General features: G+C 47.5%; 1 protein-coding gene across 1 annotated transcript in view; it reads right to left on the bottom strand.

Annotated features, from left to right (window-relative positions):
* Positions 1-22,884, bottom strand: part of LOC130610317 (TGF-beta receptor type-2-like) — a 34,447-nt gene that overhangs the window by 7,747 nt on the left and 3,816 nt on the right. Inside the window, 2 exon segments of the mRNA XM_057430087.1 lie at positions 1,918-2,120; positions 6,016-6,166. Coding sequence (XP_057286070.1) covers positions 1,918-2,120; positions 6,016-6,166 — 354 coding nt within the window.

Raw genomic sequence — 22,884 nt, 5'->3', positions numbered from 1 at the left:
AATAACTAACTCAGGAATATGTTTATCTTGGAAAGCATTACGCCTGGATATCACCTACTGCTTCGATGGATTTACCCAATACTTAAGATCCCATCTTTGAAACTCTAAAGAAATAGAAGATGTTTTTAAGGGAGTTGCATGCACGAGACCCGAAAAGGGGAAGTTAACACAACTTCAGCAAATTCCTTCATGAGGATGTCTCTTCCTGATGCACAGCCCTTTGATAGGGAGGGGTTGCAGCATGGCTTGACTCCTTTTACAGAGAACAAAGATAGTTGCTCTGATGATTACCACAGGTCTAGAAACCCATGCTTTGTTGAGCACTGCTGCGTGGGTTTTTCCATCCCTGCTGAGGGGAGATGGACCTCCAGTGCTAGGCTGAGCTGGTGCAGGGGTGAAGAGGTCTCTGCATGCTCAACCCTACCCAGCATCTCAAGGTGTCCACCAGGCTTCTGCTTGTATGGCTTTAGGAGATGGTGCTTTGGCATGTTCGTTAGGGTGGTCTCTGAGTTCTGATGCGGTCCCCTGCAGCCCTGGTGCTAGGGCCGTGCCACCCAGCAGCCCAAATATAGAAGCAGGGCTTAAGAAATAGGGAAATGGGAAAACAATCTGCCTGCTTCAGCTGCCGGAGAAGTGCTCATCTGTATTGGATATTTCTCTGCTCAGCAGTTGTCTGTACCGCTGAAGATGACCCTAAGTTAATATTTAAGATGCAAATGATCCCTTAAAGCAGACAAAAAGGATGTAAATGCTGGAGTCTCTGAGTGTGGGGCTTGCCAAGCTGGCCCCACAAACCACACCAGGAGGAGATAATTGCTTAAGGCCTGCACTGCTCTCGCAGCACTTCGCGTGCCGGCTGGGAGGAGGCGGCTGTTTGTGCAAGCCTTCGGAGGGGGCGGCATTTCCAATGAGCCAGTTGTCATTTCTGTGTGAAATTATATATCCCAGCATCGGCTCTGGGATTTGACTATCTTTCCTTAGAAGTGTGTGTACCTGTTATGTTTGGCTCAGGAAGCGGCAAAGAACTGCCAAATTTAGCATCATTGCCTTCATTAAGAGTGGCTTGTTTGTTCTGAGAATTTGCATTTTATGTGATTTTTACTTTTTTCCTTGCATTGCAGGAGAAGTTATGCCGCAGACTTGCAGGGTCTGCTTAGGCTCATTTTCAGCATCTCATTGTTCTGTAATTATGGAAAATTGGAGGGGTTTCACTTTGCTTTTGTTACAGGTCAGATTCCTGATGGGCACTTAGATAAACCTCATCCATTTGGAGTTAGGGAGGCTTGGACAAACCCCCAGAGGCTCAGGATCTTGCTGAAAGCATTTCCAAAGTATACGACCCTCCTAAGGTACAGAAACGAGCTGCCTTTTAGTTTTCCCTTGTGTGGATTTACAGCTCCTGTTGGATCTCCAGCCATCTGCAAAAGCATCTACGAGTGTGCCAGGCCGTGCTTACGTGTGTGTGCAGCACCAGGGCGGCTCTGTCCACCTTTTTGGGTTGCAGCCATGGCAGACACCAGCAGTTCCTGTGGGTGTGCCGGGCAGGATTTGCTCCAACAGGATTTATTTAAAGCTTTCAGAGCATTGACTCACGCTGGGTTGCGTCAGCTTTCAGGTTCCCCGGCTGATTCGCCTTGCACTGAAGGGCACAGCCTACTGAGAGATACAGTGGATTTTCCATCACCTGATGTTTCCAGGCCAAGGCTGGAGGCATTGCTGGGGGGATGGTTTAGCCACATCCAAAATACTGGGCTCAGGAACGGGGTAAAAATTTTACCTAGTTTTCACAAAAGGAGGTCAAAGAAAATACTGAAAGAGGTCTTTCTGGCATCACACTTCCTACTCTGTTGGAAATACAAGTTGTCATTAGCGTTGGGTGCTTCTCCCCCCATAAATAACATTAACAAAAGTACTCGCCATTGGTGTGGTTTTCAAAGATGAGTTTATCGTTGCACTCCTGCTCGTCTACGCAGCCACAGATGTAGATGATCCCTTCCTCACTGGGCTGATGGGTCATGATGCAGTGCGAGGTATTGTAGTTGGGGACCATGAGGTTTTCAATGGGGCGGTGGGGGTTGTGGCAGAGCGTGCTGATCCTGATGCTCTCGTTGTCCTGTCTCCTGCATGTGCCAAATGAACCAACAAAACATTAGTCTTGCTGTTCAGCCTTTGTGTCACCTGCATGTCATCTTAAACCTGGGTTTAAGATCATTTGTTTTAAGCAAATCTGTGTAGGGGATGACTTGTTTGCAGTGGTTCTGGTATAGTTTTAATTACACATGCTTTGGAGGGGCTTTGTTAAAGCTCTTTGTCTCTTCCAAATATTGAGAAGAGAAATGTTTAGCTCATGCCAATAGTAGGATGTGAGCCAGAAGCTCTGATTGTTTCCAGTAGAATTCACCAGTTCATAATCACACCTTGGATTGGGTAGTGCCAACCCTAAGACTGAGTGCCCCAGGGCAAAATTTCTCTTTTACTAGCACCAAGTGCTAGGCCAGCAGGTTTGGGGCTGCATGATCCTATGACAACCTTCCAAAATGAGGGTCCTACCTTGTATGTCACTTCTGTTGCGATACAAGCTGTAACATCTCTGCCTCAGCAGGGGTTGGAGTCTCTACCGCCCAAATTTCACTTCTACTGGGGAAATGTGAGGGCCAAAATGCCTGCCTACCAGTGACCACTTGGCTGGTGCTCCCTTCTGCTTCCCTCAACCTGTGTGCGCAGGTGGAATGGGTAAAAGCCATCTCACCCCGGGTTCTCTCTGGACTAATTGCTGGTTGTCATGCCCTGTCATTGCAGGACCATTTGCTCCTGCCTCCAGCAACCTGCGGCAGTAGAGCCCTTCAGTTGCCGGTTGGGGCTATTTCTAGAAATGGCTTGACCTTTGGAGCTACCAAATTATAACGTGAACGCGATACAATTCCCCAACCACGGGGCTCTGTCTGCATTTATGCCATGGCCTGAGACACTGAGCAAGTACAAATGAAACCTGGTGATGTCCCAGTCTTCACTGTGTCTGGGATTGCAGAGCGCTAGGGATGCAAATAAACCTTAGCTCCTCCTTGTTTCCATTTAGGTAATTAAGATGCAGGTAAAAGTGTAATTTCTTGGCATTTCTAGGGAATTTGTTCTTTTCAAAAGGAAAGGACAGACCTGCTGGGTTTGGGGGTTATTTTTCCCCCTTTTTGTTTCAATCATTGTGTATTTCCTGAGGTCCATCTAACACCCCCTGTGTCAGAGATGATCATAACATCACCCAGGGAAGACCGAGATGTCCCTCCCATTGGCTGAGAGACAGAGCCAGCAGGGTGAAGACTTCTGAAGAGACTTTTTTCCCTTTCTGAAGTGGAGATGCAAAATACCCCTGTGCTTGTGATGCATTTGACTGTGCACAGACACTCAGCAAATACAGTGAGAACAGGTGAAATATTTCAAGGCTTATTACCAAAATATCTTGTTCATGAAACTCCAGTTACTCACTGAAATGTGGCTCACAGCATCAGGTCTAGCTCCAGAGTGTTGATGTCCTTAGAGCTTTTTCTTAGTCTGGCTGCTGAGCATTGTTAGTTACGTCCTTCTCACATGTCACAGTTTTTGCTCAGCAGCACCTAGGTTGGGTTCCCATTAAAGCTTTGGAAAAGTGTCACATGCAGAGCAAAAGGATGGCTTTGGCTCTGGCTGTTGTCTGATTCCTCAAGCACAGGGTGCTTGTTTTGCTAGAAAACCTCAGCTCTCCAAGTGGATTCAGGCAACGCTGGTCAATGATGTTGATGAGGTGGCTTGGCTAGAGGATCCAGCACAGCCACGTCCCAGTGCTGGGAGCTCCCTTCTTTTGGTGTATGGCGGAGTTGTCCTTGCTGGACCCGTGGCTTCGTCTCCAACCACTGTTAACCAAGCTGGGTGAGGAAAGTGATTCTCAAAAACTGAGATGCCCAGGTAGGCTCAGGAATGTCCTTTTTGGGGGCAGATAATGGCATTTGAAAGGAGCTGGAGCTTGGAAATGGGATTAGGAAGCAGTTGTTGGCGTCACCACGGAGCCTCTCACCCCTGGAGGGCCAGATTGGAGCTAGTGTGGGCTGCTGGCACGGCATGCAAGGCATACCGTGCAGTGTGGGGACAGTTGGCTCCTGCCCTGCAGGCACCATCAGAGAAATGCACCTGGGATGCAGCCCTTCTATGGGGAGGATCAGCACCTGCCTTGTAGAGTCAGTGGGTAATTAAGAGCTGGGAGCAGAGCATTAGGGTTTGGTCCTTGCTTCTGGAGCCTTTCCCAGAGGAGGCAGGATAACCCAGCACTGGCTGGGTTTGAAGGACAGCCCTGGGTGAGGATGTGTGATGGGGAATGACAGGCCCTACAGGGGCTACAGGCAGCTAGAAAGCATTGCAGCTACTCCTGGGACCACTCAAAGGAAATTACAACCATTAGTTACTTTTCAAGGGACAGCCTCTGCTTCCCAACCTAGTAGTGCAAAGCAGGAAGGTGAGGGTATGAAGAGGTTTCACAATGCCTTCGAGGTCAGCTGGGAAATCAGCCATAAGAGCTGAGGGAAGAACCCTGATTTGTCGTCCTCTCCCTGATGAAGTCCCCCAGCTTCAGTGCTCCTCACATTTTTTTGGGTTTCCAGGTAATTTGTAAGAGGAGCTTCCAGCACCTCCTCTGTGGGCTGCTCAGGCTGGGCATGCTGCAGGACATGAGCACACTGCTTATGAGCATGGGACCTATGACTGATATCCACAGAAGACAAATTCATATGATCCAAATATGCCTCTGCAAATGAGCAGTGAGAAGCAAGGCTGGCCTGGAGGTGAGCCCTGACTGCAGGGATCTTAATCTTAAAATGGGGTGGGAGATGCTGGGAGGAGGTTACAGGGCTGGCAGGTTATTTGTGACCCCACAGCTGCTTCACCCCATCCAATACATGATGCACAGTGCAGCGCCATCCTGTGCAGTGGGACTGCTTCCCTGGCATGGGGATTTATGCTGTGGGGGACTTGCTTTTTCCTGTACATGTAGGCTGTCAATGAGAAAATTGAGCAAGGTGCTGGATTGCCTACCCAGGGTTTAAGGTGGCTTCTCCGTGTGTGTAGGGGAATTTAGGGCAGGGGGTGGATTTTGTTTGCTTGTTTGGATTTCTTGTTGGGTTTGTGATTTGTTTTCTTTTAAAGTCCATAATGCAACAATTACGTTGAGGCAAACTCCTCCGGGAAGTGGAGCATACAGCATTCATGCTAATTAGCAGGTTGAGATAAAGCCTAGTGATAAGTGCTTGGCTGGCTTTCACTTTGGCAGCCAAATTAAAAGGGAAAGAGGAGGAAAATCACTCTGGGCAGACCCAAAATGGATGTTTGTTTGTTTTGCTCATGGGGACCAAAAAGCTGGAGGAGGCTCTCTTCCGGGCCAAATGGTGTGGCGGATGCATGGTCTGAAATGCAAGATTGCGTTTCCCTCCCAGGTATCTCCTGCAGAAGCAGAAAAGGGCTTTTCCCAGGGGATGGGAAGGACGTGAGTTATACCCAGTGGGTTAAACCCCACTTTGGTACCAGCTCAGACATCCATGTGCTGGACAGAGACAGCCTTGGCTGCACCCCTGTGCATGAGCCATGGTTTCACCAGCCTGATGAGGGAGGACATAATGGTTTTGGGCGTCAGGGGTGCTGGTTTTGCCCTTGGGTTCAGCTTGTAAAGCTAAATTCAGGGGGTTATGGGGCTTTAGAGGTCCAGGAGCAAACTTGCCACACTCCATGTCAGGCACTTAAATGCTTAATTTATTTAGAAAATAAGCAGGTACTAAGTATAGGGCAGACCAATGGTTTGGTTTGTTTTGTTTTTTTTTTTACTGTGAATTGTAGTTTTAATTATAATAGAGTCAAAGGGAGAGGAAGAGAAAGTCCGAAATTATTCTAATGGGCAATAATTCAAGTGTAGGGGTACATACATGTGTGTTCCCATGAGTTGCTGAGCAGCGAACCCCTTTTTCACTCAAGTCCCACCTGGACAAGGGAATTGCCACTTACCATATGGCCACGCAGATCTCATAGGGGTCCTCACAGTAGGAGTTGAGGTTGCAGTTGCTGTAGCACACCTTCTCCTCGCAGGCTGGTGGCGTGGAGTCACACCACTTGCACAGGTTGGTCTTCAGGCTGCGGCGAGCACTGACACTGCAGGCTGCAGGGGCAGAGAGGTGGTGGAGGGTGAGTGTGGCCATGCTTGCCTGGAGTGGGGAAAAGTAACCACTGTTCTCAGCGATTTCCACACCAGTGGTGAAGAAGCCCGAATTGACCATATTTTTTATAGCTTTGATTTTGCTCCATTGCTTGGTCAAATGTGCTTTAGATGATGCCGAAGAAGCCTAGAGGAGATAGAGGGATGCTGGCAGTGTGGAGGCAGGTCCTGATGGGTGACAGCTTTGCAGAGCCTGGGAGGCCACAAAGAACCACATTTTCCCGCTGTGTTTCCCGTACTATTTATCATCAAGGGCAAGTTTATTTCTTCCTCTACAACCCAGGCTGAAATCAGTGCCTCTCCTCATCCTGAGTTCATACCACATCTGAAAAAGGACATCTCTAGTTCTCTGCATGCCTGAAGTCTTTGTTTATTCCCTTCCCTGGGGGAGTGCATGACCAGGCTGTGGTAGCTTCCTCCTTTCCTGCTGCCTCCTCATCCTCCCTCTGCCTGTTCAATGAGCCCAAGCCAGGAAACACGTTTGCCGCTTGCTCCCCAAGCATCTGTTTTTGGCAATAAACCATGGGCTGATACTTACTGAGTTCTGGGGCAACAGGGACTGCTGCCTCCATGGCTTTGCTGCCTGCCCTGCCGTGGCCCAACATGAGATGCTCTCCTGCCCCTAGAGTAGCAGATCTGGCTGCAGTGGCAGGAATAGCTGCTGCCTGTGTGGAGCTGCTCTGCATGTATCTCACGGGCATAAAATTATCTCTATTTTTATACAAAGGGTGAATGAACTATACTCAGCTAAGGGATAAATCCCAGCTAAATTTAAACTTCCTGTTTTAAGGCTGCTGAATGTCTTTTTCTACATATATATATATAAAAAAGAAGCCACTAAGTGGCTTGTGTTCAAATATATATTTATACATTTTCATTTAAACACACTCCAGAGTAAACACACTCCAGAGTTTTCAGGTAGGAACTTGAACTCAGCAGTTAATTTTTTGAAGGTTTGAACCATCTGTGTTTCTCTACTGCTGGAGTCCATCAGCACTGAGTGCTCCCAGCCCCTGTGAAAGGGACAGTCATGGATCACTGTTCTGCAACAGCTGTCACAGGGCTTTTCCATCACCTGTATTAGTTTGTATAAGAAACAAATTGAGAGATCCTTGGCTGTGGCTTGCAAAGCATCAGTCCTGCAAGCAAGGCTCTGCTGATACAGGAGCACGCCCTGCGGCACCTCCTGCATTCTTCATGGTCATACCTGTGACCTGCCTGTGGCCAATGGCCAAGCCTATGGTCCCTTTTTAACTCATATACTGTCCCAGTGGCAAAAAGGGCATTTTAGCTTCCTTGCTTCTCAAGTTCAGAGCTCACAGCCTGCTCTGAGAGCATCTCATGGCCCTGCTCAGCTTCCCTTGTTGTCCCAGACCCCCTCCTCCATGTGACAGCCATAAATCACAGCTGGAAGGTGCCCGCACAAAATTAAACCATTTACAAGCTCCCACTGCCTCCTATGTAGGGCCAAAGTTAACAGCAGAGGGGGAACCTGGCTGCAGAAGAAAAGCCTGTTGCACCTGAAAGCTGGAAGGAGGAAATTTTGTTTTAAATGACCCATGTGAGGCTTAAAATGCAGCTCAGCAGGGATTATGTTGTGCAAGGTACAGGGGGGAGCCTGGAGCAGAGCAAGCGAGGATGCTGCCCACTACCTCTTGCACAGCATCCCACCTTCCCATTGGGCTGCTCTGTTTTGCCGAGGCACCTAGGGATTTTGTGGGTTACCTCAACAAATCCAATGTTTCCCATCTGTTGAAGGGTTAGCTACTGAAATGGTGACTTCAACCATTTTTGGGATTTGAAGCAATTTGGGATTTGAAGCAATTGCAGCCAGCACAAGCTACCCACATCTCCCTGTCTCTCTCTGCCAGGGGAAGACTCAAAGGGTCCTGGGCAAAACTTCTCTCAAGGATAAGAGTTTTGGAGGTGGATCAGAAATTAAGCCCAGTATTTGCATGGGGCTACCGATCCACAGTGACAGCCACTGCGCTCTACAGACTCTATCAGTGTTAGTACGTGGGAACAGAGAATTGAAGGTAACTCGGTTTCTTTCCCCAAAACCCAGCCCTACTACACCCAGGCTGTGCTCTGGTGATGCCACCATATTTCTTCTTTCACCCCTTCATCTCAACCTGTTCATTCCCTGATTCCTGCTCATGCAGGACCATGGGCTCAGCACCATCATCCCAGGGATATGTGGAGGCCCTGGAGAGGAGAAGCAAATGTATAAATCCAGTCTGTAGATGTCACTGGTGCAGAAGAGTGATGGAGTTTGTTGTTTTACACCCACTTGCTCTGTTACTTATCTCGAGGATTTACTTTAGGTCTCAGAGCAAAATGTCAGCTCTGGCAGTTTTGTAGTGGTTCGTGTGGTGGGGATCTTGACTTGACAGTTGTTTGCTCTGCGAAGGGGGGAAGCCAGGGCAGAGGAAAGAGTTAAATATGGAAAGAAGATCCAGAAATATTGTGGTAACCAGACAAAATTCTTTGGAGACAAATGGTTCTAAACTAGCTCAGGCTGCAGTTTTGTTATCTGCTCTGAAAGAAAAGTCAGAGCAGGAATACCTGCTTTTTCCCCCATTACTTCTCCTAGGAAGCTAAAAAGAAGAGCACAAAGCCCACTGCAAGTTCCTTCAGGACTTTGTGTCCTTGAACCATTAGCTGGTAGGTGCAATTTAACTGCCACATCACTCATCTTGGCCCTGATTAGACCCAGATGAACACTTTCAATATTAATAGTTGGATGATTTAATAAAGCTGCACGAGCAGTAAAAGTAACAATACACTTCCATAAAGGGGTTCCAGATGTTGCCAAGGCAAATGCTAAACATCAAAATACAAACTTAAAAAAAAAAAAGACAAAAAAAAAGCTGGATAAGCAAAACTTGGAACAAACTATAAACTAATTAAATGTGGGTTGAGTTTTCCAAAAATAAATTGAAGCCATAAGTATGTGATGTGAGCCAATAAATAGTACAGTTAGTCAAAGTTACTGTGGAATGACAGTTGGAAAGATGGTTTGAAGTCACCGATAGGTGGGCTCACAGTGAGCTTGGCTTCCTATCAATAGGAAGGCTTGTTCTCTTATGCACGAGAGGGGGATCAAGTCTTCTGGTATCTATAATGGGGACCCCAGAGAGGTTACTGAGAAAATATCAGATATTTTTCAAGTAGAGGAATAAAGGACAAAACTACACCAGAATTGCCTGAGTCTCCTGCAAGAGCAGCAGGGGTGATACCACCACCCAAGGACACCAGGATATTTTTTCATGCATGTTAGGGCAGCCCTCCAGCCTCTTGTCCTCAGGGCATCCATGCTTTCTGCTTGGCCACCTACAAGGCCCACTGCTGTAGTCAATAACCCATTCTCCTCCCCCCAGAAGAGAGTCATCTAAAACAGCTCTCACAGAGAATTTCATACTATCCCATCTCCGCAGAAGCGGAAGCAGTCAGTTCCCAGCAGAGGAGCTTTTTGCTCGCTTGCCATGTGCTCAGCTGCCAATGGTGACTGCAGTGTAAGAACCCAGTGGGATAAACAGGGCTCTCATTAGGTTGTGCAGCCCCAGAGAGCAGGTAGGTCATCCACCACCGAACTCTGGCTCCAGCTTTTTGCACACTGCAGCCCTCAAAGAGGGTGAATCACTAAGGAGCAAGCCTGGGGTGCATGGAGGTGGAGGCACAGTGCGTTCATTATAGAGAAAGTTTCTGCTTCATCGCTTCATAGCCAAAGTGATGGCAGGCAATGCATTTTTGCTATGGGGCAGAACAAGCAATTTTAATTCTCAATTATTCTCTCTAGCATGCTGTTTTGTGACAACTAAACACCAGATAGGCTTAAGGAAAGGTGCTTGGTATGAGGTGTTAAGACACTTGAACTGCCCCCAGCTCTCCTCTTCACCAGGTAGAAGGGGACCAAGGCCTCTGCCATATAGGACTGCCATTATAGGTCCTTCAGGTTATGCTCCATCTTTCAATAGTAAATTTATCTTAAATTGTTTTTTATTTTTCAAGGACAAAGAAAAAATGAACATTTTTAGGTCATTAATACTCTACAGTGAGGTCTACCCTCTCTTTCCTGTGTTTCTCTAAGCACTCAGGGATGGGGCTGATGCTAACTCAGCAGTTGCAGAGGGGTTCCCAGCTTGCCAATACTGCAGCGGCTCCGGGAGCTCCCTGCATCATCTTTTCCATGCAGGTCAGTCAGCCTGTAATCTCCATGCTTTGCACTTGGAGAGACTAAGGCCTGGGAGATTAGCTGCCATGCTGTGTGGCTTTCTCTGACAGCAGCACAATAAAACAGGATTGGGGAGCACCTCTATCTCAACCCTGCAGCCATTTTGCTCCTGGAAACCCCCAGAAGGTGGCCTGATGGAAACCCAGCCTGTGCTGAGACCTGCTTTTCCACCTGGGTGAGCCCGGGCTCAGCAGCAAGTCCTTCATCCACTGCTAAATTTAGGATTAGGCTTTGCCTTGGGCTTTCATGCATGGCTAATTACATGATTACACAATAGCAGAGCCTCTCATAAAAGTATTGTAAGAACAAACAAATTCTTTCCATATTATATCCAGTACCTGTTTTTAGGATTTAAGCAACAGCAGGGCTGATGGATTCCACTGTCTTGCTGACCCATGTGAGAACACCAGGATCTAGGTGTTCTCCATTGGCAGGTTGCTTCTCAGCTGCCTCCTCCATGAAGCAATCACTAGTGCCACAGATGGGCTACATCAGGTTAATTCCTATGTCCCTGATTTAAGGAGATCCTATGTAGGGTCAGAAGCCACCATTGCAATTGTCTAGCATGACCTGTGTAGCAGAGACCCCAGATTTCCTGCAGGCAGCTCCAGCCTGAGCTAGATCTGTCAGAAAGCGCCTGGTCTCACTGCACGATCTCCCCAGAACTAGGCCTTAAGATGTTCATAGAATCATAGAATGGCTAGGGTTGAAAAGGACTTAATCACCCAGTTCCAACCCTCTGCCATGGGCAGGGACACCTTCCCCTAGACCAAGTTGCTCAAATCCCCTTCCAGCCTGGCCTTGAACACTGCCAGGGTGCTACATTCACAACTTCCTTGGGCAATCTGTTCCAGTGCCTCCTTTCAGATGCAGCTTGGCTTCCTCCAGCACAGTTTTGCTTCTCCAGTGGTGGAATCTGGTGCTACTTTCAGCTGTTGAACTGAAGAGGCTTTTAGTACCAAGCCACTCTATGTGTTTTACAAAGTTTGCATCTTTATCTTTGCAGGAGAGGTAGAGCAGACCAAATGGAGCTGAAAAAACTTGTTATCCCATTTTTTTGCTCCTGCAAGACACAAACACCCAGATCCCCCAGGAAACCCAGCAGCTCTCAGGCTGCATTCAGTTCAGAAGACCAGGCTCTGCCCTCAGGTATGTGGTCCCACATCTTTCTGCATAATAGATATTGTACTTGGCAGAGTGCATTATGGAGCAAGATATGAGCCAGTAATGTTTCCTGGTGAATAAAAAAAGGCTGATTTTGATTGCATTAGACATCAGTGCTTTCCAGTGCCAGAAAGGCATGCAGTATACATTTCTGGTTTGCTTGGATCTTCTTCAAACAGGCTGGTAACTGACTTATTCCACCACTTATTTTTCCTTTGTGAAAATATCCCTTTAAATTAAGTGTTTAGCAAATTCTGCTTAGTCCCATTACAAAGTAAATTGGGTATGAATTGTACCAGCAGACTTCTCCAATCTCTTTCAGATGCTTAAATTACATCATGATCTAACTTCACCCCAGGGAGAGATGAGCTCTTCAGAATATTGTCTGTCCTTCTGCTTTGGTAATCTCCGGTGTTGCTTGGGTACCCTATGCAAGTTGTCTATGCGTCAGTGCAATGACCCTTCTTCTGGGGGACTGGGACATTTCCTAGAGCAGTACCCTAGGGTCATGCCTCAAGAAAGCCAGTACTGCTGAGACAATATCTGGCACTTGGCAGGGAGGATTTGGCCTGAGAGATTTCTCTTTGACTTCAGTAAGATGATGTCTGTGCTTGTGGGTGAGGACAGGGGCAGTGCACCCAACCCCACGCTGCTCTTCCGTCTGCCCTTAGAACTGCTTCTCCCCTCCATCCACTGTCACAGCCCATCTTGTTCTTGCCCAAGGCAATGAAATTGAGCAACGCCAGGGATTCTTCTCCTCCACCCATAGCAAGGTGTTTCCCCTCCAGGAGATACCAAATTTCCTGCCCCGGATTTCACTTTCTGTTCCCCCAGAGCTGCTCCTGCTGGGATAACCATGTTCAGTCCCTCTGGGATTGGTTCCTGGAGGTCTGGGTGCCAGTTCAGGGTTCGGGTGGTGCCCAGTGCTGGGGTGGGCTGGCAGGGAGCAGGCATGCTACTGCAGGATGGCCAGGCCGGTGGGGACGCCTGTGACCGGAGGGCTGCACAGGCAATTATCTGCCATATTGTGCTCTTGCTTGTGTTTAAAAACAACAACAGCTCAACTGACTCATAGATCCTACGGCCTCTGAGTCATTTTTTATTTCTGGATTTCACTGCTCTGCCCTTTGCAATGAAAGGAGTTGCATGCGCGCGCACACACACATCGAGTTCACATTTGTTTTTCCTCTATAAAAACAAAACGATTTCCATACCATTAATGAAACAGAAATGATTTGACTTCGTGTACCCTGGCTTTTATTTTCCATTGTATAAACTCTGCAGATGAAATAATGATGGTTGTAAAGTAAACCTCTCTCTTTTTTTTCTTTTTTCCTTTCCCTTTCCAGGCAGCTTCTTTTCGAAATAGCAATAGGGAGTCACTTACAGACTTGGCTCGTGCTGAGCCTGAAGTAGTTAACCCCTTCATCCCTAGCTTTTCCTCTGCTGGTATTTAACCACAGGGTGGGTGAAGGCAGCAGCAGCTTTCCCCTGGGATTAGCAGTAAAGTGAGGGAGCAGAGCAGGCAGGGAAATGTGGGAAAGGAGGACTGGTCCGTTGCAGTGGAGTGTGCTTGGAGCAATGGTTCTGTAGGTTGGACAGCTTTCCTGGGAGAGCTGGGGCACTCACACTGTCGTCTTCCTGCACACCCCACTCTTTTGGGTGCAACTCAGCACCACTGTTTTGTGTTTAGCCTGGCAGCCCCATCCTGGGTTGTCCCCCTTCCTCTTCACTCCCTGGGCACCAGCACTGATACCTCAGCAAAGCGTCCTCTCTTCTCCACGCCACCACTGAGAAAACACTCTGTGGTAAATAGCTTAATTGCCAAACCCTGCTCTTTCTGTTAAGGGCCGTTATGATTTTACCAAGTACTCAGAGGAAAATTAATGAGGTGAAGCGAGCAGTAGATACAGCTGGATCTGGGTGCGCGAGCACGTGCCTGCCTTGCCCTGTGGGTTTGGGTGAGCTGCTCTCTCTGCAGGAGTGGGAGCTCTGCTTTTTGATATACCCTTACCATGACACATGGTCTGTCCAGGCAATCTGTCTGTCTTCAAGGCTTCTAAACACACCCCAAGCATTTTTCCTAATCACATCTACTGTGCAGCAGCACAACCCCTCATCCCCCTAGCATCGGGTTCAGATGCTTCACCAGTGCCTAGCCCAGATGGGTTACTGACACCGGCTGAGGTACTGTTACTCTTCCTAGAGTGGGTGATGTGTTTCATATTATTTCTCTTGGATTTATTAAGCATTATGTAACTGGCTAACCAATCCCGCATGTGATGCAACCGCTGCTGATTCCGTGTCAGTAGAAAGTAAACAGAAAACATGTTCTGAAGTGGCTGAACTGAAATTAATTTCCACATGCAAAGCAGTTCCTGGAGGATCTTCCCCATCTCCATGTGGCTACTTTGCATCCAAGTTTTCATGCAAACCATTAGAATATGGAAAAATTGCATGCTCAACATGACAGGGTGTTACAAGCAAATCCCCTCCGTTTACTCCCAAGAAGCTATTAAGATAAAGTTTATTTCACTTAATAATTTTTAAGCATCTTTGTGGACTTCTGTTGCTCCTTGGAACATGTTATGTTTGCATACCATTTGCCTTTTAGCTGGAGAACTACTTCAAACGTGAAAATTACTCACCAAAGAAAGTTTAACATTGAAGTCTGAAAAGCAAAGCAAGCCAGCACTGCAGACCTGAGGTCCTGAAGCCCAGCAGACCCAGCCCAACATGATGGGGAGAATGTTCTGACCTTGCTCAACTTTGGAAGGACTAGGAGCACCAGGTGAGGCAAAAACTATACTCCCATTAGACTCTGAACTCAAGCTCTTTCAGCAGCATTCTTCTTCCTGGTGTTACAGACAACATCCTTCCTATAACCACCAGTTTGCACCCAGAGATGTTGAGCTGAAGGTGGAGGAATGGAGATTGGATGAAACACAAGTGGCCCTGCACTATTTAGTTTGTTTTTCTCACTGTCTTTGAAACATTCAGCAATGTCTGAAATGTTATGTGTTTTTCTGTATCTATTTTGCTGATGCTCTTCACTGAAACATCAGCAAAGTTGGTGGCTGGGGGTTACCTATGTGCATGTTATTTGCACTGGTTTTCCATATGCCCCTAGGGCACCCAGGCACCTGCTTCACCCAGGCAAGTAGCTAAGTCCAAGTTAAGCTGAGTTGCCAAATTACACCTGATTGGGCTGATGGATCGTGTAGCAGCATTTGCCACTTGCTGGACTGCAGTTTGAACAGAATGTTGGTACCAAGCCATGATCCCAGGGGAAGATGATGGGTCCTAAAGGGGCAAAACAGGACAGCCCTGAAGGGGATGCTGGTGGACAAGTTCACAGCTCCATGTGGAGGTAGCCTTCTGCTGACTCCTTCAATGAGCAAAGCCGTCCTAAAACCAGAAGAGAACCCACAAGGTAGGGTCTTGGGGGCCATTCTGAAGGCCACTTGGGATGTGAGCAGGGATGCTCTGCATCTGTCATTGAAAAGGTGGCCTGAGGGAGAGTTGAAGCACAGGAGTTCCTCAGGTCGCACAGGACAGCAGTTTAACACAGATCTTTTCTTTTCCTACGTGCCAAGTGTGTGCTGGCTGTTGCAGGTTGCTGAGTAATTATAGCAGGTTCCTACAGAACCATTACCATGCCAGGCAAAAACCTCCCTGGCAGACAAAAGCAGTTGTGAGTTTGCCCGATAACAACTATATTTATCTCATTAGGCATTTGGAGGTCGCTGGTTAAGTACTGGGCTATGAAAGTCAAATGCGAGGAGCTATGATGCAAACCAAGTCCCACTGTCATCCTGTGTCTGAAGGTGCAACCCAAGATCTCTGCTGGCAACAATTCCTTTCATTGAACCTATTGTCCCTGTTCCTTTCTCTTCTGCACCTTCTGCTGCTCTTCCTACCCCCGTGCAGCATTGAAAAAGCCCTGATATGGTAAGCCAAGCCAGCAGCACAGCCTGAGCAACAAGTTTGGGGTCTGGGAGGGACAAAACTCCACAGCTGGGATTCAGGCAAAGAAAAGCTATACATACATCCAGTCCCGTGTGGTTACTCTACCAGCATCACACCATGGCCCCACAGCCACAGCAACTCCCACCAGCTCAGATGGCGCATGAGGGGAATGTGCTATTTCTCTTTGTAGGGTGGAAAGCAGAGAAATTTATTCAAGGCCCAAGGAGGAGGGGAAACTGCTGTGTACAATGTTGACAGCAATTTTAGCAGCCCTGCCAGTGCCTGTGCTTATCAGGGAGTTTGCAGGGTAAAGCGATGCTTTAACGTATGCCGTGGAGTGGTGTGCGTATGCTGCCAGTGAAGTTTGTAGAGGGCTAAGCTAGCATGTCCCCCATGGAAAGTGCCTTCTGATGGCGGGGGATTCGCATGCCATGTTTTCAGGGGGCTCTGACATTTCAGCCCTTTGAAGATCGCTTTGCAGTGATCCAGTTTTGACTAAAGCCTGGTCTTAAAAATGAGTCCCTTCTGCCTTCCTCCCACATTGGCTGGGAGAAGGAGTCACAGCCTGGCCACGCACGGGTGGTTTGAACTCATTTTGTTGCAAGTTGTTCCATAAATTGCTGAGGATTTAACAGCACTTGTAGGTCTGGAGCTGAAAGGTAGAAGGTAAGAGTCAATGAACTCCACAATGCTGTTGCCATCATTCTTGTTGCTCTTGTTTCTCCAGAGCTGCCAACAGTCTATCCTATATCATATTTAACAGCAGCTTCTGCACCTCATTCTGAGGAAGATAGAGCAGAGAGGAGTCCCCCTCTCTACCTTGAAAAGCAGCAGCAATGAACCTAACAGCAAAAGCAAGTGAGCTGCAAGTCAGTTGGAGATATTGCTCTGTCTTAACTACTGCAACTCAAGTAAACCGCACAGCAGGTTTGGTTTTTTGGTTTGGTTTGGTTTCTTTACTTTTATCAGCACACTTTACTCTGGAATTCAGTTCTGTGTATATTTTTCAGGCTCTGCAGGAATCCTTGATCTCCATGAATAGATGGAATTGAAATTTAAAGGTATTGTCCAAAGACGTAAACATGTCAGAAACATTATCTGGGTCACATTTGGGCAAGAGGGTTCACTCTGTTTTAAGTGCAAATGGTTTACTGATGGTTTACATGAGCTTCCTGAGGAGCGTTTGAAATTCCTGGCACACATTCGATTTACCATCTGCTAGAAGGACTTTCATGAGCCCGCAAAGAGACATTATTCTGGAACTGCTCTTCCAGTCTCGGGTGGACTTTTCCTCATTGACTAGTTTTGTTTTTTTTTTTGCATTTGCATTATTTGGATTCCCAATGAGAAGCGGGGCTTGCAAGGGACTGTGCGACATGCTGCTGGGGCAGACATGTTCTGTTACTTAGAATCATAGAATCATAGAATAGTTAGGGTTGGAAAGGACCTTAAGATCATCTAGTTCCAACCCTCCTGCCGTGGGCAGGGACACCTTAAGCTAAATCATATCACCCAAGGCCTCGTCCAACCTGGTCTTAAACACTGCCAGGGATGGAGCATTCACAACCTCCCTGGGCAACCTATTCCAGTGCCTCACCACCCTAACAGGAAAGAATTTCCTCCTTATATCCAATCTAAACTTCCCCTGTTTAAGTTTTAACCCGTTACCCCTTGTCCTATCACTACAGTCCCTAATGAAGAGTCCCTCCCCAGCATCCTTGTAGGCCCCCTTCAGATACTGGAAGGCTGCTATGAGGTCTCCATGCAGCCTTCTCTTCTCCAGGCTGAACAGCTCCAACTTTCTCAGCCTGTCTTCATACAGGAGGTGCTCCAGTCCCCTGATCATCCTTGTGGCCCTCCTCTGGACTTGTTCCAACAGTTCCATGTCCTTTTTATGTTGAGGACACCAGAACTGCACACAATACTCCAGGTGAGGTCTCAAGAGAGCAGAGTAGAGGGGCAGGATCACCTCCTTGGACCTGCTGGTCACGCTCCTTTTGATGCAGCCCAGGATACGGTTGGCTTTCCGGGCTGCAAGCGCACACTGAAGCCGGCTCGTGTTCATTTTCTCATCAACCGGCACCCCCAAGTCCTTCTCCACAGGGCTGCTCTGAATCTCTTCTCTGCCCAACCTGTACCTGTGCCTGGGATTGCTCCCACCCAGGTGTAGGACCTTGCACTTGTCATGGTTAAACTTCATGAGGTTGGCATCAGCCCACCTCACAAGCGTGTCAAGGTCCCTCTGGATGGCATTCCTTCCCTCCAGGGTATCAACTTCTCTGTCCATGTACTGTCATCAAGTTGTTCCAGCACTGCCCATTCTTTATGTCTGCTAAAATTATTATGAGGTTTGCCCTCATTTAGACCAGCTCTAACAGCAATTAAGTAATTTGTGCTGTCAGAGGGAACTTGAACTTGAACCTAGCTTGGGTTACAGACTCAAAAAACTTTCTTGCTTCTCCTAAAGCATCCCACATTTAGCATATAAATAGATGGTGCATTCTTCTCTTTCACTTCTTTCTCGATCTCTTGAAAGAATATCGTCTAAGGAGCTTGTGTTCTAACTTACAAAGAAGCACTGTCCAATAGGGTAGAATTCAATGTGAATATCTTCTGTTTTTCTAAGCAGAAGAGATCTATAGCAGGAGGGCAGAGGCAGCGGGTTTTTGGAAAGGAATTTTTGCAGGAATGGAACACGAGACCTGTTGACAGGGCCTGAAGCGCATTTTCTCTACACATGAAAGTAACAGGAGCTTGCATGTCGATGTGATACCTCTCAAGGGATCACTCTTGCAGGTGAAGGTTCTGCAGATTCCAGCCCCTGGTCAGAGCTGCAGCTCAGCTCCAGGGAGCCTCAGTGGCTCCAGGGGATGAGGTGCATGGGGCAAAGTTGCTGTTCTAGCATGGAGGAACAGATAAAGAGGGAAATGTTCTGTTTGCCACCCCCCACTCTGAGATCTCATAATTTTGCAGTGGTGCGTTGTCTTTTCAAGTCAGTATCCTGCCCCAGGACACCACCTGAAAGGTGTTACAGTCTGGGTATCGCTAAGCAATGCTGCTGCCCAAAAGCTGCCTCCCAAGCCACAGCCTGTTGCAAGGGTAATAGCCCTGGCATGGGTGAGAAAAACAAGGTTGGCCACTTGTGACGCTATTTGCAGACAGGTGAGCGCAGAGTAAATATACAAAACCAGAGCTCGATGTGTGCTGAGATCTGTAGCCAAACAAATTGCCTTTGGTGGGAATGTCTGCGACCATTTTCTACCACCGACTGCCTTTTGACATATTAAAGGCATGGCAGGAACTGAGCTCCCAGGGGATTCATTGGTCTTATTTCTGTGGACACTTGTACCCTGGGTCTATTTGAAGAAGGATGATTCATTCAACTGCTCATTGCTTATGGCTCTGTGTGTCACTTCCCATTGTAAGAAGAAGGGTCTTGTTTGCTACCATGGACTGGTTGGACTAATTTTGGGATAGATCTAGTGTGGAAAAAATGCTCTATGCAGCAAGACAGCAGCTGATTCAGTTACTTCCATGCTGGATGTTAGTGTCTAGAGTCTCCCAGGCAGGAAGTTTTATCAAGCAAAATCAGACAGATGTTCCTCATCATGTCCCAGCTGTGTTAACTGTGTTAACTAGTGACCTGCTCTGACAAACATTGTCAGAGGACATGAGCATTCATCCTGCATGAGTGGCATCTTATTCAAGATCCACCTGAAAACAGGAATGGGTCTTTTGAAAGAAATATCTATACCAGCATTAGTTGTCAAGACTTTTGTAGCAAATGTGGTCATGGTACTCCTAAGAACTGTTTACAGGAAGGGGTCTGATTTGCTGATTTTGCAGAAGAGAAGAAATTCTTCTCTAGATTTCCAGTGCTGGGCACAGTATGAATTCATATTGGCAGTTTCATCTTTCTGACGGGGTGCACAGTGCACCAAGGTCAAGCCTTCTGGTTTGGGATGGCTAAAATGAGAAGGGATCAGCATCAAAATCTGAGAGTTTCACATTGTTGATCTGAAAAAAAGGCGTATAACAACCAGCAGGCCAGGCACTTTGGCATACATCTCTGGGCCTCCCAGAAGCAGCAACATAAGTGTGTTGTTCCCAGAGGGAACATCTTCACAGGTGTGTTGAAGGGACTGTTTACTGTCCACCAACACAAAAAGATTAGGAGATGCTCAGATATTGGGGCAACGAGATAACTTATCAAATGACTGGACCTGATCAGTTGGTGTCACCTTAGGTGATTGCTTCAGGGCTCAGCCCTGCCTAGACCCCAGACCTGGGCAATAAGCCAGCCCTGTTTGCTGACTGCCATGGTTGCACTGCTTCCAGTTGCTGGCACAAGCTCCCCTGCACTGCTTTGCATGCAGGGCACATATTAGGGTGTGACAGCCCTGGAGACATGGACTGTCTAGCTCCCAGGCTCTGACCAGGCATGGTCAGAGGACTTGCCATGATACGCTGCAAGTCAGGGAGAACAGTTCTTTGCAGCCTGAGTGAAAACAGGCAGACGTTTCCTTCAGATACCTTCAGGCATCATCAGCACTGACTCTGGAGCCTGGGTGGAAGCTGCTGGACAGAGCTTTCTTTGGACATCTCCTCACCCTGAAGGGCTGGAGTTTCATGTCCAGTGGAGAGTAAATGACACGGAGCTGAAAGGAACATCTCCATCCACAGCATGGGTAGGTGAGAGATATTGCTGCAGGCCCAGGCAGAGCGTATGATAATGCTTCAGCCATGCAGAGAATGAGTTGTGGCCAAGGCATGGGTTGAACTGGAGCGCAGGACTCCGCAAAGTGACACTCAGCAGCTGCCACCGCTGGAACGGCACATCAGCTCCCCATTGCAGCTTGCTCCTGCTGATCGCTGCAAATCGCACACCGCAAATGCTGAAATGGTCTTCTTTTTAATATTTTTTTTATTTTAATATTGAATCCAGATGTAAATAATCCTGTCTAGTCAAGGGTGACACTTGGGCTGAGGTATATCCTCAGAGCTTCTAGAATCCACGTGGCGATAGTCCTCCATTCAGTGCAGACTGGCAGGCTGCGGTGTACAGCTGGATGTATTAGTTGCCCCAGTGCCGAGATGCATTTGTATATAAATCAGATGTCATTTGTCAGGCATGTTCCTGGCTTATCAATGGGAAGCAAAACACTGCAATGGAACAGCTCCATGAAAGGGTAAGTCCTGAAGCAGCATAATTGGTGGGAGCATGAGCCACAGAGGGGCTTGCACGATAAACAGGCTCTCCCACTTCTGAAAGACTGACAGCTACCAGCAGTTGGCAGGAGAGAGTTTCAGCCGTGAATGGGCTGTAACATAAAGATGAACCGACAATCAAGAAATATGACTCTGGTGGAGGTTACAGACCCTTTCCGGAGGCAGGATCACAACAGTCATCTCTGAACTCAGGGATGCGCATGCAAGCCAGGGCCAAGATGGCTTTCAGCCACCCCTTCATTTCCCCCTGAAGATCCCTAAGGAAATGTTATCCCACAGTTGGGGTCCAGCATGGAGATAGTGTAGCTGTAATCCACAGGTTTGATAAGGCAAGCAGCCATCAGTAGTGTTTTCTCCCCTCTGCATGGAGGCCCCTTCCAGGGCGAGGCTTTCACTTGGCACACAGCACTAAACATTGGATGTGAAAAGAGCAAAGTGTGTGGGAGCTGCTGATTTTGTCTCCTTGGTGGGACTGTTTTTTTTTTAATAAAAAGATCAGATGTTGCGCTTCCTTGAAAACATGACAATCTATGGGAGAGTTCATTAGTTTATGGCAAACTGCAATGCTGTGCAGGCCGGCTGAAAGCAAATGTTATTGCAAAGAGTTATCACTAAGGGGAGAGGAAAATAATGTCCCGAGGAAATAAGCTCGACAGAACAAACCATGAAACAATATAAAGCTGTGGAGGACAGGCAATAGAGTTGAATACTTTCTCAGAATAAAAGCCCCCAGTCACCTGTTTTTAATGCCAATGTTTGCTTTCTGCATATTCAGTGAATGTGTGGGATACATCTGTTCAGGACTCCATTTCTAATGGGAGCAACAAATGTGGTTGCAGCTGGCTGAACTTTTTTACTACTAGTACACAAAAATGTCTTTGTGACCATCATTAGTAGTGATAACACCAGTGAAACGCCATTAAAAATCAGGTTTGGGTTTGGTTTTGTTAGAAAATGGTGTGTTTTAATTTCATGATCCGTGGAATTATATTTCAAAAAGGACATTCCTCCCAAACGCCCCCCACAAAAATACAGACTTGAGTAGTTTTAATGATGACCAGCCCCTCTCAGGCCTGAGCAAAGCTAGAGATGCAAGGGGAGAGGAAATGCCTGCTTTCATAAATCTGATATAGCTGTTCGCTGCCAGCTTCAGTTAGTCTAACTTGCACCAGGGGCTGAAACTGCAGCATCAGGTTTGGAGAAGTGTACAGGCAAATTCAAAATAATCCATCACTTTCCTTGCTGAGCCTCACACCACTTCCAACACTGCAGAGGACACTGGGTTTGCACTGTCAGGGTTTTTCTTGTGCTTTCCCCTTTCATTTCCTAACTGGAGAACATATTGCAATTTTGTTCTTATTTAGCCTTATGGTAGGATGGGCAATTTTCTCCTTCAGGCAGTGGGATGCTGTGCCTTCTTCCAACCCAGCTACCAACACTCAGCTGACATGGGACCCCTGCAGCCCCCTGGTTTGTTTTGAGGGTGATAATTTCTTCCGTGATATTTTGGCTGCCTTAAAAACAACATCAAAACAAAATATGCTGCTACTTGAGGACTGTCACAACCCCGCACCCATGTGTCCTGGGGCAGGCAGCACCCACCTCCATGTGCTGCATAGCCTCAGAGGAGGGGTCTGCTCTGCTGCTCCAGCTCAGCCTTGGGCATACAAAGCCCCTTACTACAAATGGATGCATTTGCTTGTGAAATGGAGGGTGACTCTTCCTTCAACCTCTTCTCTCATGCTCTCACTAGCTCAGGTTTCATCCCATGTTACTGGATTGTGTGTATACTTGGTGTTGGGCTGCAATCCCAATAGCTCCCCTGCCTGAGGAGCAGGCTGGAACTTGGTGGCAGTATGACCCCTGGTTTTAGTTCTGGCGACCTGAGAAATGAGAGGCCAGCTTCTTGAATGAGCTGCCTGAGGAGCCTGGGATAGGTCAGAGAATTCTTGAGCAGATCAAAAGCCAGAGATGTTTCCCTGACAGCCCCGGAGCTCCCTGTCAAGATTTATGACTTATATACGCTACATGTATTTAGCCAAAGAGGCTCATTGCGGGAACTGGG

Source organism: Pezoporus wallicus, unplaced genomic scaffold, assembly GCF_028554395.1.
Source record: "Pezoporus wallicus isolate ANWC-B61680 ecotype Strahan unplaced genomic scaffold, APGP_CSIRO_Pwel_v1 contig_5261, whole genome shotgun sequence".
NCBI lineage: Eukaryota > Metazoa > Chordata > Aves > Psittaciformes > Psittacidae > Pezoporus > Pezoporus wallicus.
This window is presented reverse-complemented; position numbering and strand designations above follow the sequence as displayed.